General features: G+C 46.5%; 1 protein-coding gene across 1 annotated transcript in view; it reads right to left on the bottom strand.

The window, feature by feature from the left end:
• Positions 1–1,864: 1,864 nt before the first annotated feature.
• LOC123761070 (mucin-5AC-like) overlaps positions 1,865–12,710 on the bottom strand; it is a 21,565-nt gene continuing 10,719 nt past the window's right edge. Inside the window, exons 2-3 of the mRNA XM_069329193.1 lie at positions 2,348–4,168; positions 1,865–2,188 (exon numbers count right to left, since the gene is read on the bottom strand). Coding sequence (XP_069185294.1) covers positions 1,865–2,188; positions 2,348–4,168 — 2,145 coding nt within the window. The remainder of the gene's footprint in view (positions 2,189–2,347; positions 4,169–12,710) is intronic.

Raw genomic sequence — 12,710 nt, 5'->3', positions numbered from 1 at the left:
CATTAACGTTTTTCATACCGTTTTGAAACTTTATGAGAATTTCCTGCCCACCTAACCTATCAGAGGACCCTTAACTTACTGTTGTTGAAGAAAAAAATCCCAAATTTATTTTCATTTTTTTTTTCTTTTCAAATTACGTCCATATTCGGCCATACGGGCAAACGGCCAAAAGCGACGTTCTTTTTAAGAAGATATCAAATGTGATTTTAAATATCACATAATAATTTGGTGGGTATTTTATGTGTTATATAGAACCTTAATTACACAGGTAATATAAAAGCATTTCCACCTTTCACATATTTTTCTGACAACATTTCCACCATCTAGGTTTTTTTTTGGGAGGTGGTGGGGGATTGAGGAAGGGAAGGGAATTATCAGAGGGAAAGCGCCAAGCCATTACGTCTATACAGCACAGGGAAGGGGTCAGGATAAGGATTTGGGACGGGACGGGGGGGGGGGGGAATGGTGCCCAACCACTTGGACGGTCGGGGATTGAACGCCGACCTGCAGGAAGCGAGACCGTCGCTCTATCGTCCAGCCCAAGTGGTGTAAGATGCAAAGCATAAATAAGTTGATATGTAAATTGTAGCGATGTTGAACGTGCTGAGGACCGCATACATTGTATATTTTTCCTTCCTTTAATCAGACCTCAAGGTGAGCCCTTTGTTCTTCAAGGAGTGCCAACAGACCATCAAGGAGTGCCAACAGACCATCAAGGAGTGCCAACAGACCATCAAGGAGTGCCAACAGACCATCAAGGAGTGCCAACAGGCCATTATGGAGTGCCAACAGGCCATCAAGGAGTGCCAATAGGCCATCAAGGAGTGCCAACAGGCCATCAAGGAGTGCCAACAGACCATCAAGGAGTGCCAACAGACCATCAAGGAGTGCCAACAGGTCATCAAGGAGTGCCAACAGGCCATCAAGGAGTGCCAACAGACCATCAAGGAGTGCCAACAGGCCATCAAGGAGTGCCAACAGGCCATCAAGGAGTGCCAACAGGCCATCAAGGAGTGTCAACAGGCCATCAAGGAGTGCCAACAGGCCATCAAGGAGTGCCAACAGGCCATTATGGAGTGCCAACAGGCCATCAAGGAGTGCCAACAGGCCATCAAGGAGTGCCAACAGGCCATCAAGGAGTGCCAACAGACCACATGAGGACATTGTGCTATTGTTATCGACATAATTTGACGGGGAAAATCCGGGGGAAATAGTAATGAGTGAGGACCGGGTTACTGGGGAGGTCTGTGTCACGGCCCCCTGCTGCTGCTGCTGCTGCTGCTACTGCTGCTGCTGCTGCTGCTGCTACTGCTGCTGCTGCTGCTGCTGCTGCTACTGCTATTGCTGCTGCTGCTGCTGCTGCTGCTGCTGCTACTGCTGCTGCTGCTGCTGCTGCTGCTGCTACTGCTGCTGCTGCTGCTGCTGCTGCTGCTACTGCTGCTGCTGCTGCTACTGCTATTGCTGCTGCTGCTGCTGCTGCTGCTGCTGCTGCTACTGCTGCTGCTGCTGCTGAAGCTGCTGCTGCTGCTGCTACTGCTATTGCTGCTGCTGTTCCTGCTCCTGCTGCTCCTTTTGCAGCAGAATGCTACCCCTAATCCTCCTCTTCCTCCACTCCCTGGCACCAGAGTAACAGACAAGAGAGAAGACAGCAACAGACGTGACAAGAAACAGTGGACAAATAGAGACGCAGGAGTGACAGGAATATCTGACGAGTCTAAACGGAAGACGTCAACATTGCGAGGGGCGAGATGGGAATCCCCGGCGCCTCCTGTTTACTCCTGTTGAGACCGGTCTCATGTGGGTCACGCTGTTGCTTTGTGGGGAGAGGGGTGGGGCTCTGTGGGAGGGGAGGGGTGTTGGTGCTCTATGGGGGGTGTTGGTGCTCTGTGTGCGAGGGGATTGTTGGTGCTCTGTGGAGGTTGTTGGTGCTCTGTGGAGGTTGTTGGAGCTCTGTTGGCGAAGATGTTGCTCTGTGGAGGTTATTGGTGCTCTGTGGAGGTTGTTGGTGCTCTGTTGAGGAAGTTGGTGCTGTGGTTGCTGTTGGTCCTCTGTGAAGGTTGTTGGTGCTCTGTGAAGGTTGTTGGTGCTCTGTGAAGGTTGTTGGTGGTCTGTGAAGGTTGTTGGTGGTCTGTGAAGGTTGTTGGTGGTCTGTGAAGGTTGTTGGTCCTCTGTGAAGGTTGTTGGTCCTCTGTGAAGGTTGTTGGTCCTCTGTGAAGGTTGTTGGTGCTCTGTGGAGGTTGTTGGTGCTCTGTGAAGGTTGTTGGTGCTCTGTGAAGGTTGTTGGTCCTCTGTGAAGGTTGTTGGTGCTCTGTGGAGGTTGTTGGTGCTCTGTGAAGGTTGTTGGTGCTCTGTGAAGGTTGTTGGTGCTCTGTGAAGGTTGTTGGTCCTCTGTGGAGGTTGTTGGTGCTCTGTGGAGGTTGTTGGTGCTCTGTGAAGGTTGTTGGCGCTCTGTGAAGGTTGTTGGTGCTCTGTGGAGGTTGTTGGTGCTCTGTGGAGGTTGTTGGTGCTCTGTGAAGGTTGTTGGTGCTCTGTGGAGGTTGTTGGTGCTCTGTGAAGGTTGTTGGTGCTCTGTGGAGGTTGTAGGCGCTCTGTGGAGGTTGTTGGCGCTCTGTGGAGGTTGTTGGAGCTCTGTGGAGGTTGTTGGCGCTCTGTGGAGGTTGTTGAAGCTCTGTTGAGGAAGTTGGTGCTCTGTGGAGGTTGTTGGTGCTCTGTTGAGGAAGTTGGTGCTCTGTGGTTGCTGTTGGTGCTCTGTGGAGGTTGTTGGTGCTCTGTGGAGGTTGTTGGTGCTCTTTGGGGGTTGTTGGCGCTCTGTGGAGGTTGTTGGTGCTCTGTGGAGGTTGTTGGTGCTCTGTGGAGGTTGTTGGTGCTCTGTGGAGGTTGTTGGCGCTCTGTGAAGGTTGTTGGTGCTCTGTGGAAGTTGTTGGTTCTCTGTTGAGGAAGTTGGTGCTCTGTGGAGGTTGTTGGCGCTCTGTGGAGGTTGTTGGTGCTCTGTGGGGGTTGTTGGTGCTCTGTGGAGGTTGTTGGTGCTCTGTGGAGGTTGTTGGTGCTCTGTGGAGGTTGTTGGTGCTCTGTGGAGGTTGTTGGTGCTCTGTGGAGGTTGTTGGCGCTCTGTGAAGGTTGTTGGCGCTCTGTGGAGGTTGTTGGCGCTCTGTGGAGGTTGTTGGCACTCTGTGGGGGTTGTTGGCGCTCTGTGGAGGTTGTTGGAGCTCTGTGGAGGTTGTTGGCGCTCTGTGGAGGTTGTTGGTGCTCTGTGGAGGTTGTTGGAGCTCTGTTGAGGAAGTTGGTGCTCTGTGGAGGTTGTTGGTGCTCTGTGGAGGTTGTTGGTGCTCTGTGGAGGTTGTTGGCGCTCTGTGGAGGTTGTTGGCGCTCTGTGGAGGTTGTTGGCGCTCTGTGGAGGTTGTTGGTGCTCTGTGGAGGTTGTTGGTGCTCTGTGGAGGTTGTTGGCGCTCTGTGAAGGTTGTTGGTGCTCTGTGGAGGTTGTTGGTGCTCTGTGGAGGTTGTTGGTGCTCTGTGGAGGTTGTTGGTGCTCTGTGGAGGTTGTTGGTGCTCTGTGGAGGTTGTTGGCGCTCTGTGGAGGTTGTTGGCGCTCTGTGGAAGTTGTTGGTTCTCTGTGGAGGTTGTTGGTGCTCTGTGGAGGTCGTTGGTGCTCTGTTGAGGTTGTTGGTGCTCTGTGGAGGTTGTTGGTGCTCTGTGGAGGTTGTTGGTGCTCTGTGGAGGTCGTTGGTGCTCTGTGGAGGTTGTTGGTGCTCTGTGGAGGTTGTTGGTGCTCTGTGGAGGTTGTTGGAGCTCTGTGGAGGTCGTTGGTGCTCTGTGGAGGTTGTTGGTGCTCTGTGGAGGTCGTTGGTGCTCTGTGGAGGTTGTTGGTGCTCTGTGGAGGTTGTTGGTGCTCTGTGGAGGTTGTTGGTGCTCTGTGGAGGTTGTTGGTGCTCTGTGGAGGTTGTTGGTGCTCTGTGGAGGTTGTTGGTGCTCTGTGGAGGTTGTTGGTGCTCTGTGGAGGTTGTTGGAGCTCTGTGGAGGTCGTTGGTGCTCTGTGGAGGTTGTTGGTGCTCTGTGGAGGTCGTTGGTGCTCTGTGGAGGTTGTTGGTGCTCTGTGGAGGTTGTTGGTGCTCTGTGGAGGTTGTTGGTGCTCTGTGGAGGTTGTTGGTGCTCTGTGGCGGTTATTGGCTCTCTGACAAGATTGGTTACATATTCAGAAAAAGCTCTATACTTTCACGTGCCTACTTATATAGTGACTGCTGTCACTACCTGTTTGTTGTAAATGTATAATGACAGGTGATTAGCAATGATGACTGGTGAGTTTGCACGATGTACTCTAGGTTGATTGGTTTACTTAATGGAGAGCGTACTACTGGCGTTTCACTGCTTGGGTTGGTTGGGTGGGTTCCCTGGGGGGTGGTCAGGGGGTGGGGGTCCCTTGGGGGGGTCTGGGGGGGTCGTACTCATGAACATTGACCAATAAGGGTCGTCAATCCAGCAGGCACGACCTCCTAGCTGTGAGTGAAACATTGTTTACACTCACGACTTATGACTGATGACGTTCGAACTTCTCCCGAACACTGTTTCACTCGCTACCTGTGTTCGAACACACACATCTTTTTTTATTTTATTATTTGCTTCTCCAACGATTTGAAAATATAAATACTTGCTAGCACAACCGAAACAACCCCTAACCAAACCTAACCTAGGCCTAAGTATAGAAAATATACTTAATAATACTAATAATAATGATAATAATAATAATAATGTAACGTACGATTATGTTACGGTGTTGGGTAGATTAGATACACAGTGTTTAGTGAGTTTCATATTTATTTAGTAGACCTGGATACAGTAGTGTCGTAGACGTTGAGACGGAGCTTGGAGCAGAGCAGAGAGCTGAGTGTGGCTAGAGTCGCGGAGCTCTATGTGTTTACTAGTTGTGTTTTTGCGGGGGTTGAGCTTTGCTCTTTCGGCCCGCCTCTCAACTGTCAATCATTGTTACGAGTCCTGCGCGCTATCCACCAGGCTACGAGGCCCCTATGTGGTAGAGCGTTGTAGCTCGATGTTGGCCCTTGTCTGCTGCCTGTTCTGAGTCGAAGCTGTAGCGTCTTGGAGACGATTAGAACTGCCTACGCCGAGTGCTACATTCTTGACTGGAGATTGTACTGTTGTCTATTCTCATATCGCTTCCTTATATTTGGTGACTACCCCTCACCATTCTCTACTAGGATAGGAGGATGTGAGAACGTGTAATTAGGGATAGGATTATAGCTTGTGTAGTTAGTGCTAATTAGTTACGCCATTAAGATAATGAGATAATGGATCGAGTATAAGGGTTACTCGCTACAATAATAATAATATTGCTATGTATTGGTTATTAAATTTTGTCAACATTTATGAATGGGTCTCTGGAGACGGAAGCAGCGTGGTGGAGCACAGCCTGAGGATGGGTTGATGGCTTGATGGGTTGATGGGTTGATGGGTAAGTACGCGTTATGAATCGGAGATTCATCAAGCATTATTGCAACCACTTATGACTCCTGTACACATGTTTCCTTAATCACGGAAACTTTGTTTTAATTGTATTAAACAGCTAACGGAGCACCACGAGGCTGTTCATAATAATAATAACCTTGGGTTGTGAAGTTCCCAAGCTCGTAAACTATTTAATAAATGTAAACAAAGCCGCCATCATTGTTGAAAGATGTACAGGTTTCGTAAGTGGGACGCGTTAAAAACGTGTCATGAATTCTGGCCAAATTCAGACCAACTTTGTCCTGGTGTTGGATCACTATCTCAAGTGACTATCCACACTTAAGTGGCCAGAGTGTCTTGGTGTTGCTTCTGTAAGTTATAAGTGTGTGCACTTAGACTCTCCACCCGAGAGAAACGGGAACACCCGGCGAGAAACAATGGGCAGAGTTTCTTTCACCCTATGCCCCTGTTACCTAGCAGTAAAATAGGTACCTGGGTGTTAGTCAGCTGTCACGGGCTGCTTCCTGGGGGTGGAGGCCTGGTCGAGGACCGGGCCGCGGGGACACTAAAAAGCCCCGAAATCATCTCAAAATAACCTCAAGATAACCCGCACAAGGCTGATCACAAACGGGAGAGGCCGACGCAACAGTGAAGGCCACATCCCGTTGTCCTGATTTATCCCTGTTGAGCTCTGGCTCTTTGGTCCCGCCTCTCAACCTTCAATGAACAGGTGTACAGGTTCCTGAGCCTATATCTACACTTGAAACTGTGTATGGAGTCAGCCTCCACCACATCACTTCCTAATGCTTTCTATTTGTCTACTACTCTGACACTGAACAAATTCTTTCTAAAGTCTCTATGGCTCATTTGGGCACTCAGTTTCCACCTGTGTCTCCCCAGTGCGCGTGCCTCTTGTGTTAAATAGTCTGTCTTTATCTGTCCTATCAATTCCTCTGAGAATCTTGCATGTGGTGATCATACCACGCATTTGGTATGTGTGAGTGAGTGTGTGTGAGTGTGTGTGTGTGTATGTGTGTATGTGTGTGTGTGTGTGTGTGTGTGTGTGTGTGTGTGTGTGTGTGTGTATGTGTGTGTGTGTGTGTGTGTGTGTGTGTGTGTGTGTGTGTGTGTGTGTGTGAGTTATAAAATAGAAATATTAAAATTTTCTGTATAAAAAATATATAACAGATAGAGCGAAAAATAGGTCGGGAGTCATTACATCAGACAACCGACGGCTAGAAAGACCAGGGGCCCAAGAGCTAACGCCTCGAACCTGCAGGCACACATAGGCCAAAGCGGCAAATTACACATTCCAAAACCCGATACAAATCTCTAAAACAATTTCCCAGCTCCTTAACGACAGGTAATATGTACACAGAGGGAAAAGCCTTTCAATATACACCAAGGTGTGACTACCTTGAACGTCTCAAAGAACCACTCTGAAGATTGTCTTAAATCAACACCATCAAAACACTGAAGATTGTCTTAAATCAACACCATCAAAACACTGAAGATTGTCTTAAATCAACACCATCAAAATAACAAAAAAATTCCAAAAAATATATTTCCCGCGCTATTTCGTTTGTTTATGCTAATACAGATCAGCTGATAAGAGGTAAACACAGGTGGGCCCCTTAGAGTGTGTGTGGCGAGGCGCAGCAGATCACATGAGGCTGATAAGGCCAGTCCCTGTTGTCTTATGTTAATGTCCCTACGGGCGGTATAGGATGTTCCACTGCATACCTGTTATTAAATACAATTATTGGCTTTAATCCTAGCACAAGTAGAGGCTTTGTATTGTTGGTAGGTCGGGTAGTTATTTATTAAGGGGTAGTTTCAATATTTTCCTTTATTGGTTGTATTAGTTAATTATTAGTAGTGATTGTGGTGGTAGTTTTGAATACGTAGTAGTAGTTACTTTAGTTTATAAGTGTAAGTAGTTTTAGTCGTAGTTTTCGTATTAGTTGTCTGAAGACAAAGCTAACTTCAAAATTTGTTAGTATTTAGTCAGTCAGATGCACGTATAGTAGGATCTGAGTCCTATTTTATGTCTAAGAGATTAGATCATTGCTCTAGTTTGTGTCTAGGGGAATGGATCAATCCTCTGATCAATTCTCATAGACTCAAATTAGTGGATTGATCCATACTCCTAGACACAAACTAGAGGAATCATCCATTCTCTTAGACATAAATTATTGGAATTATCCATTCTCTTAGACACAAACTATTGGAATCATCCATTCTCTTAGACACAAACTATTGGAATTATCCATTCTCTTAGACACAAACTATTGGAATTATCCATTCTCTTAGACACAAACTATTGGAATCATCCATTCTCTTAGACACAAACTATTGGAATCATCCATTCTCTTAGACACAAACTAGAGGAATCATCCATTCTCTTAGACACAAACTAGAGGAATCATCCATTCTCTTAGACACAAACTAATCATTTAGTTTGTGTCTTGGAGAACAGATCATGCCTTCAATTTGTGTTTAAGATGAAGGATCATTCCTCTTGTTTGTGCCTTAGAGATGGGTTCATTCTTTTAGTTTGTGTCTAAGAGATTGGATCATTCCTCCAGTTAGTGTCTAACAGTATTGTTAGACACTAACTGTTAGACACTTATGTTATTATTATTAACATTTTTTTGCAGTTAGAAACATTATTAACATTAGATTTATCGTTACAGTTATTACAAATAACACATTTTTGCTAATTATTCATCATTATTATTAGTAGTAGTAATAGAATCCTAACTTGTATTACTTATATTATGATTGTAATATTATTTTAGTTTTCCTGTAATTTTTGCTATTTCCAGTAATAAGTACTTAAGCCTACCGTGTATGACTCTCAAGTAAACACTGTGTTTGGTGGCATATAGATCTTTACTCTGGGGATTTTCTATTGGACACTCCCATTCCGGGTCGTGACCAGGTGTACCAACATGTATAATTAACACAGCACCTCCAGTGGCCTCCTTTGAGACCAGTTATAGGCATGCCAACCCCTGCTTGATCTGGGTTAAGACAACTTAATCCCCCATCAACGCTCACCGCGATGGGAATTCCAAAGGCCAATCAGGTGATAGGAGTACCCGGGAGGGTTGGCCAGACTGGGTCACCCGCCGTTCTCATCGGAAGGAAGAGTGACGTCACACCGGTGTGGGATGGGGGAGGGAGAGGGGGGGGGAGAGTAGGGGGGGTGTGGGAGGCCAACTTCCCAACATAGCGCAATCTTCTAAGGTAGCGTAACCTTCCACGGGATATACCAGAGTTGACTGTGTGACTGTCTGCCCGCTGGTCATGCTTGCTGGAACGCCTCTGCTCCCGACCGGCCGCCACGCTGACGTAACTCTTGAGTGACCGCTACTTTTGTGAATGTTGGAGGCGGGGGCGAGACAATGTTTAGGTAATACAATGGGATCGAACTTGCTTCTCTGGACGACTCAATATATATATTCTCATTGATATATATTCTGGCGATTTCATTGTGTGTTTTAGCTTGACTGAATCTGTTAACTCTCAATAATAATTTTTTTTTTAATTGAACAAATCGTTTGTATGGGATGTTAAATTAATGGTTTTGACTACTTCCGGGGAAATGTTAATTATTACCGACAATCTTTTTAAACGGAATTATTGCCATTTTTTTTGTTAACCTGAAGATCTGTTTTAAATGTATTTCTGAGTTGGATTGACAACTCTTATGTTGCTTTTATAAGATTTCTAAATCAAATTCTTTATTGGCTATGACTGAATATGGATATTTTTGGGTGCATTTTTTCGTATTTTAATAAAGTTACACGATATCTGGTTGATGGGGTTCTGGGAGTTGTTCTACTCCCCAAGCCCGGCCCGAGGCCAGGCTTGACTTGTGAGAGTTTGGTCCACCAGGCTGTTGCTTGGAGCGGCCCGCGGGCCCACATATCCACCACAGCCCGGTTGGTCCGGCACTTCTTAAAGAAAACTATCTAGTTTACTCTTGAAGATGTCCACGGTTGTTCCAGCGAGTCAAACATTGAAGAACATCACATTACATTGCATCACATGATATTGCAAATATCTGCGAATCTTTGAGTTTGTGAGTTTAAGAAGTTGGAAGCGTGAGGTTTTGTGAACCTTAGAGTCTTTGAATCTGGATAAACGGAGTCGATTCTCAGCCGTACGCCCCGATTTGAGTCGCGGAAGGAGCAGAAACAAAATGGCAGCGTTTTCTTTCACCTCACGCCTCTGTTCTCCTAGAAGTACATAATATATGAAGTAGGGATTGCAGTTTCTGGAGACTGCATCCCGGTGATGGTCAGTAGTTCGTCTTGTAGTAGTCACTCTCACACACACACATACATTCTGTTCTGAATTATCCAGAACCTTGTATTCCACGTAAGTCAGACCAATCCTGGAGTATGCGGCTCCAGCATGGAGTCCATATCTCGTCAAGTATAAAACTGAATTGGAGAAGGTTCAGAGGAAGGTGTAAGGAATCATTCAGAATCTTGTACACCACATATGTAAGACCAATCCTGGAGTATGCGGCCCCAGCATGGAGCCCGTACCTTGCCAAGCACAAGACGAAGGTGGAAAAAGTCCAAAGGTATGCCACTAGACTAGTCCCAGAACTAAGAGGCATAAGTTACGAGGAAAGGCTGCGGGAAATGCACCTTACGACACTGGAAGACAGAGTAAGGGGAGATATGATCACAACCTACAAAATCCTCAGGGGAATCAAGGATAAACTATTCAACACTGGTGGGACGCGAACAAGGGGACACAGGTGGAAACTGAGTACCCACATGAGCCACAGGGACGTTAGAAGGAACTTTTCAGTGTCAGAGTAGTTAACAGATGGATTGCATTAGGCAGTGATGTGGTGGAGGCTGACTCTATACACAGTTTCAAATGTAGATATGATAGAGCCCAGTAGGCTCAGGAATCTGTACACCTGTTTATTGACAGTTGAGAGGCGGGACCAAAGAGCCAAAGCTCAATCCCCGCAAACACAAATAGATGAGTACAAATAGGTGAATACACACACACACACACGCATACCTCGCGGCTGAGTGGACAGTGCTCGGATGTCGTAGTCCTAAGGGCCTGGGTTCGATTCAAGGACGAGGCAGAAACAAATATGCAATGTTTCTTTCACCCTGTTAACCCTGTTCACCTAGCAGTAAATAGGTTCATGGGAGTTAAACAGCTGCTACAGGCTGCTTCCTGGGGAAGTACTCACCTAGTTGTACTCACCTAGTTGTGCTTGCGGGGGTTGAGCTCTGGCTCTTTGGTCCCGCCTCTCAACTGTCAATCAACAGGTGTACAGGTTCCTGAGCCTATTGGGCTCTATCATATCTACACTTGAAACTGTGTATGGAGTCAGCCTCCACCACATCACTTCCTAATGCATTCCATTTGTCAACCACTCTGACACTTAAAAAAGTTTTTTCTAATATCTCTGTGGCTCATTTGGGCACTCAGTTTCCACCTGTGTCCCCTTGTGCGTGTGCCCCTTGTGTTAAACAGCCTGTCTTTATCAACCCTGTCAATTCCCTTGAGGATCTTGAATGTGGTGATCATGTCCCCCCTAACTCTTCTGTCTTCCAACGAAGTGAGGTTTAATTCCCGTAGTCTCTCCTCGTAGCTCATACCTCTCAGCTCGGGTACTAGTCTGGTGGCAAACCTTTGAACCTTTTCCATTTTAGTCGTATGCTTTTTTTTTTTTTTTTTTTTTTTTTTGAGATATATACAAGAGTTGTTACATTCTTGTACAGCCACTAGTACGCGTAGCGTTTCGGGCAAGTCCTTAATCCTATGGTCCCTGGAATACGATCCCCTGCCGCGAAGAATCGTTTTTTCATCCAAGTACACATTTTACTGTTGCGTTAAACAGAGGCTACAGTTAAGGAATTGCGCCCAGTAAATCCTCCCCGGCCAGGATACGAACCCATGACATAGCGCTCGCGGAACGCCAGGCGAGTGTCTTACCACTACACCACGGAGACTGCATATGGCTAGATATGGCTTGACTAGATATGGACTCCATGCTGGTGCCGCATACTCCAGGATTGGTCTGACATATGTGGTATATAATGTTCTGAAAGATTCCTTACACAAGTTTCTAAAGGCCGTTCTTATGTTAGCCAACCTGGCATATGCTGCTGCTGTTATCCTCTTGATGTGAGCATCAGGGGACAGGTCTGGCGTGATATCAACCCCCAGGTCTTTCTCTCTCTCGGACTCTTGAAGTATTTTATCTTCCAAGTGATACCTTGTATCTGGTCTCCTGCTTCCTACCCCTATCTTCATTACATTACATTTGCTTGGATTAAACTCTAACAGGCATTTGTTCGACCATTCCTGCAGCTTGTCCAGGTCTTCTTGAAGCCTCAAGCTGTCCTCCTCTGTCTTAATCCTTCTCATAATTTTGGCGTCGTCAGCAAACATTGAGAGGAATGAGTCTATACCCTCTGGGAGATCATTTACGTATATCAGAAACAGGATAGGTCCAAGTACAGAGCCCTGTGGGACTCCAATGGTGACTTCACGACAGTCTGAGGTCTCACCCCTCACTGTAACTCTCTGCTTCCTATTGTTTAGGTACTCCCTTATCCACTGGAGCGCCCTACCAGTTACTCCTGTCTGTTTCTCTAGCTTATGCATCAACCTTTTATGGGGTACTGTGTCAAAGGCTTTCCGACAGTCCAAAAAAATGCAGTCCGCCCACCCTACTCTTTCTTGTTTAATCTTTGTCACCTGATCGTAGAATTCTATCAATCCTGTAAGGCAAGATTTACCCTCCCTGAACCCATGTTGATGGGTTGTCACGAAGTCTCTTCTCTCCAGATGTGTTACTAGGTTTTTTTCTCACAATCTTCTCCATCACCTTGCATGGTATACAAGTTAAGGACACTGGCCTGTAGTTCAGTGCCTCTTGTCTGTCACCCTTTTTGTATATTGGTACTACATTAGCAGTCTTCCATATTTCTGGTAGGTCCCCCGTTTCCAGTGACCTACTATACACTATGGAGAGTGGTAGGCAAAGTGCTCCTGCACACTCTTTCAATACCCATGGCGAGATTCCATCCGGCCCAACAGCTTTTCTCACATCCTGCTCCAATAGGTGCTTCTTGACCTCATCTCTTGTAATTTCGAACCTATCCAAGGTCACCTGGTTTGCTGCCACCTCTTCTAGCGCCGCGACATCTCCCTGTTCACGACAGGGGTAAAGACCTCCTGGAACCTTTTGTTGAGTTCTT

This window comes from Procambarus clarkii, chromosome 22 (assembly GCF_040958095.1).
Source record: "Procambarus clarkii isolate CNS0578487 chromosome 22, FALCON_Pclarkii_2.0, whole genome shotgun sequence".
Classification (NCBI taxonomy): domain Eukaryota; kingdom Metazoa; phylum Arthropoda; class Malacostraca; order Decapoda; family Cambaridae; genus Procambarus; species Procambarus clarkii.
This window is presented reverse-complemented; position numbering and strand designations above follow the sequence as displayed.